The sequence below is a fragment of the Austrofundulus limnaeus genome, unplaced genomic scaffold, assembly GCF_001266775.1.
Source record: "Austrofundulus limnaeus strain Quisiro unplaced genomic scaffold, Austrofundulus_limnaeus-1.0 Scaffold99, whole genome shotgun sequence".
NCBI lineage: Eukaryota > Metazoa > Chordata > Actinopteri > Cyprinodontiformes > Rivulidae > Austrofundulus > Austrofundulus limnaeus.
In genome coordinates, this window is record NW_013952501.1 from 873610 (window position 1) to 878985 (window position 5376).

Consider the following 5376-nt stretch of genomic DNA (forward strand, 5'->3'; position numbering starts at 1 on the left):
GCGCGATCATTTCACGCTTCCCCCCGAAGCCTTTTTTCCACCTAAAGCGTTTAGTTGCAGCTGACTGAGCACTTGCTGGGAGTGCAAAAGGGAGCGGAAGGGTCGAATTATTTCAACCTACAAGTCGCCCCAAAAACTACTGTAGGACGAAAGGAGGAGAAGGAGGAGGGGGGAAAGGAGGGAGGGGAGAGAGGAGTTCCAGAGAGAGGGGGAGAGAGAGAGAGGAGAAGAAAGGAAAAGACTGGAAAAGTTTTTTTTTCTTTTTTTTCCCATCCCCTTCCCCCCTTTTCTAACTGGGTAACATGGACCAGGGGCCCAAGAGTCCTGCGCTACGGCTGGGGAGAGCAGGTAAGGTGGTCCCGTCTTCTTCTTCTTCTTCTTCTTCTCCTCACTTTATTTGGACTTTGAACGCGCGTCTGTTCAGTCCAGTTTGTTGTGTCTTTCCTGTTCTTATACAACTCTAAATGCGCACAAAGGTTTTGGAGATGAAACTTCGGCTTTTCGTGGTGTTTGGGAGTGGATTTGGTTTTAAAATAACGCTTGGAGAAAAGTTTTTGAAAAAAGGCTGCAGAAGTTTTATAACCTGTTGCTCAAATGGTTTTGGTGTTTTATCTGAAGTTTTGTGGTAATGAATACATTGTTTTACAGATAGATGGGCACAATCTAATTTTTAAAAACGAGTTTTTGGTTTGGAGTTGACTTTAAATAAATTTTGCCACTTTTTTAAACAAAATTTGTAAGTTTGAGCCTGCTGCTCCACGTGGACCTTAGTAAAAAATATAATACAATATATGCTGATTTTGACTGAATGTCTGTGTCAGTGTGTGTTTTGATCGAGCCCATTTTAGTATTTTTTAACCAGTTTTATTGTTTGTGACCTGAAGGTTTCTGATGGTCCAGTTAAAAAGAGCCACTTGATTCAACAGGTTAATCATCTGTAGGCCTACAGTCATAAAAACAGCGGGATCTGGCACAGCAATGAATCAAGCCATCGACCTTGTTATGGCACCCAATGGCTGTCATATCATTTCATATTGCTGCCTGCTGCTTCTGCATTGATAAAATGTCGTTTGTCATTAAGGAGCTGGGAGCAGATCAGCTTCTTTACACTCAGCTTTATTGCAGAGTTTTCCCCCTGCAATAAAGGAAAAAAATGTCTTAATGATCCTCTCATATTTGTTTGGCACATTGTGAAGCAAATGTTTGAGACAGATGTGGAGCAGAGAAGTTTTAAAGGACTACATTTTAGGGATTAACACAGCAGCCTGCAGTGATGACACATTCTACTTCTTTTATAGCTTTTTTTCATTTGACTCTATTTATTGTATTAAAAACTAAACTTCTGATAAAAGCAAAAAAACTGTGATAATTGTTATATTCCTTTTTCTTGCGGTTGGATAATGACCTTTTTAACCGCAGAGGAAATCAGAATTTAAAGGAGGCCCTCCGCTGATGGTCTGAGGAGTCCTGAGGGCCCAGGGGCCTCTACACACCTACAGCCTCTCCATTTTCTCTCACTTTAATACGTGCACGGGGTACAAAAGGCGAATCAGAGAGAGAAGTGTATCCAGTAGGACCCCACCACCACCCTCCCCACCCCGTCCCCCTGTCCTCTCTTCCGCCCTGCAGGGTGGCTGTGCGTAAAAACGCGCAGATTGGTTTATTCCAGATTATGGCTGTTTTTCACCCTCCTTTAAGTCACTGCAGATTAATTAGTGCCAATGAAAACTACCAGGCTGTGGCTAAATGGGTTTCCATTTTTTTTTCAGATTTAGAAGATCTGAACCCTGGATCCTCTTGTTTCTTCTCAACTCTGATCAAACTGACATCCGTGCTGACTATTACTTCGTTCAATGTATATATTCCATTTTACAGTCTTTGTTATATAAGATAGTGAAAAAAGGTGGTGGTGCTGGTCAACTCAGCAAAACCAAAATATGGCGTCCTGCGTCATGCCTGTGAGCATGGCTAACCATGGGTTGGCATGGCGGAGATGAGACAAAAAAAAGTGCAAAGGTTCCAAAAGATGAAGGTGAAAGATGATGATGATGATGATGATGATGAAGTGCTCGATCATATAACCCCGGGTACGTGGAGTACAACTACGGCCCAAACACTCAATGTGACAGGTGACAGCAGGCTCCAAACACGAGCCACATGGTGACAAGTGTGTCCACGTGAGGAGGCCCGTGGCTCGCTTTTCACTTCATGTACAGTATTTTATTTATTAGTTATAACTTTTTTATGTATTTCATAAAATGAAAAAAAAAAAACCTAAGAGGAGATAGGGGAGCATTTCTCATTATGTTTACAGTCAGCGGGCGTGTAATAAACGAGCTGGTGGAGTTAACATGCGCTATTAATTTTTCATTGCTTTTTCGTTTCGTGGCTCCGCTGGAAAAAAAAACACACAAGAGGCAATGCTTTTATGGTGGATGGAGGGAAGAGGAATCAAGGAAAGAGAGAGAGACAGGGGGCAGGGGGGTTATTTTTTAACAAAAACAACCCTGCGTTCAATTTGCACCTGATTATCACAACTCCACATCCTCAGTAATGTCTATAAAAGAAGCATCCAAACCCACTTCCTCCCCGTTTTCCAGCTCTGCAGAGGTAATGAAATATGGTAATGGCTTTGGATTAAAATCGTCCTACCCTGATGGAAGTTTTGCCTCCAAATTTCCAACCCTAAAGCAACAACAATTTGTATACATGATTGATTGTGTTTTGGATTTTTTTTAATTGCAAGCATATTTAATTTGAAACAAGTCACAACAGCAATTTACTTCTGTGCTGAGAGAATCTGCGTAAATAAACAAAAAAAAACGCACTTTGTGGATGTGATATGAAAACAAAACAAGCTTTTAAAGTCCGACAAAAACATTTTTGGTAAATAATTCAAGAAAGTAAAACGTACAATAGGGTTAAAAGTGCAAAAAAAATTAGTCACTTTACTAAAAAAGAAAAAAATCAGTTTCCTTTAAGCCGCTATTTTAGCTGATGTTCACATCTGGCCTCCACGATGCTTCAGTTTTAAAATTACATTCTGATATTCTTGTAAAAATATACAAAATATCTTTAAATCATTAATTACAAACTTTCACTGCTTTTTGAGAAATGCAAACCTGAGTAAAACTAACCAGCTTTTGTTTTTATCTGATTAACAAAAATGAGCATCAAATGAGGATTTAAACTCACATTAAGAGTTTGGAGCAGCATTAATGCAGATATTATTATTTTGTTTTGCATTAGTACGTTTCCAGTGTCAGAACAACCAACGATATGACAATTCCAAACCCATTAAACTCATATTAGTGATGCTTCCATGTCTTCATTTTGAACATGTGCGTCTTTGCGCACGTGCGCGCGCATTAGAGGTGTATTTTTTGTCCAAGTCTGGACGCCCCCTAGTGGTTATGCAACTTCCTTTTTCAAGAAAGCGAAAGTAAAATCAGAACTTTTGCTTTAAACTCTAAGAAAAATGTGTGTTTTTCGAGCGATTTGGAATCAAGGACGAATAAACGAATTTTATTTTGATCATTTTCTCTCTTTATAACACCTGGATGCGCGGCGGGTCTGGACATGGCGCATGCAGCGGTTTTCCCATGAGCCTCTTGACACAATGAAAGTCAGAATGAGCAAAAATTCAAGGCAGGAATAACAAATATTCCTATTAGACATTAAATAAACTCTAGTGAGACACAAATGGAACATTTTTAGTTGCAGACATCCCGAGTATTTTTTGGATTTTTGGATAAATCTGAAAACAAAACAAATAAATAAATAAATTAAGGTGAAGATTATTTCATACCTCTGCAAACTCAAACCGGCTGATAAAATAAGATTCAATGATAATTTCATTCACAAAGCAGGAAACTGCAATTTAACATTAAATGTTACAATATAAACATCAAAGAAGTTGTCTGATTGTCCTTCATGCTGTTTGTAAGTCTTACATCAGGAGATGCTTTTTGTCAAATGAAGTGATTCTTATGGATTGGACTTCCCCCACACCTCCCCGGACGCGCGGACGTTGCAGTTGCATTTCATTAAAAACTATTCGCAATCAATCAGATAATGAGAAAAAAAATGCATGTTTCATGTGTTTTCTCCCGATTTCCCCTCAAGGAAGCTTCATGACACCAAAGAGAGAAAAGAAAAATAGATTATTTGAAACAACCAATGGACCAACGAAGAAAAATATTAAATCATAAAAGCTTTATCTTTTAAAAAAGTCAAATTTTTATCATGTGTCACGTCTCCCCTCCTTTGTTTTATTCCTCCTCTAACAGAAACATGAACCTTTACTTCTGTCCTTCACTATTTTAAGGCCTCGCTGCAGCTAAGCCTCATTTTTGATAATACTCACTTAATTAGTCATTTAATATTGACAGAAATAAATTCAGAGCAAATGGCTTTAAAGGCATTAGCTTCTTATTTTTTTATTTCTATAATTCGTTAATTGAAATAAAAAATATATATACGATCATCTGAGTCTAGCGTTGCGGCTTCCTGATTGGTGGACGGATCGAGCGCGCGGTGCGCCATTCGCTCCTGGGGTTTGGCTTCGGCCAATAAACAGCTTCTAACCCCGCCCGACCATACCTGTGGTTGGTGGTGACGTTATTGCGGGACTCGCCTGCTGATTGGCTGGACTGCGCGTGAGTGACGGGCAGCGTGTGGGGTAGGGTTCCAGGGGGCTGGGAGCGCGGGCGCTGTCCGCACGAGAGCAGGTCCTGAAACGCGCCGTGCGCCACCGGGAAGGCTGTAGGGGCGCAGGCGGCTCGTCGCATGCGAACAAGCCCGTTTTTTTGTGTGCGCGCGTTTATCTCCATCACCTGCTTTTTTGTTTGGGAGTTTTCTGGACTGAGCGTGGAGAAAAGTAGAGCTCTTGAATTTGGACTTGACTGATTTTATTTTTTATTATTATTGATATTTTATTTCGGTGCGAGGAGATTCGTCTCCAAAAGTCCCTCATCAGCCGGGAGTCGGAGTCCTGCTCAGCTCAGTCTGTCCACACAGAGAGACCACAGATCAGAAAACACACTTTCTCACTATTGAACCGCGGCGCAGATTCTGCTATTTCTCCACTTGCTTCCGGTTTTAAATTGTTTTTGATCATTTCTAAGGATCTGACTCTTCAGGATGTGAACCCTTCAGTACTAAAGGGACATCATTCAGTCAAAGCCACATGCAGAGGACGATTTCTAAATCGGAGAAATATGCAGAGGAGAACCTGGAACGCACCGAACGGTGGATCTGTTACAAGTTTTTGATTTTTTAAAATATCTATTCATTTTAAAATTTCTTGAATCAGATTGAGAGGAGGAGCAGTTCAAGGGTCACGGCCAGTGGACCGAGACGGAGAAGGGAGGAGAG

The 5376-nt window shown here is 40.5% G+C and overlaps 1 protein-coding gene across 1 annotated transcript in view; it reads left to right on the plus strand.

Moving 5' to 3' along the window:
• Positions 1-231: 231 nt before the first annotated feature.
• The window catches only part of pax5 (paired box 5), a gene marked incomplete in the record, with an annotated part of 43898 nt that continues 38753 nt past the window's right edge, over positions 232-5376 (plus strand). The window contains 1 exon segment of the mRNA XM_014013266.1: positions 232-348. Within this exon segment, the coding sequence (XP_013868720.1) occupies positions 303-348 (46 nt within the window).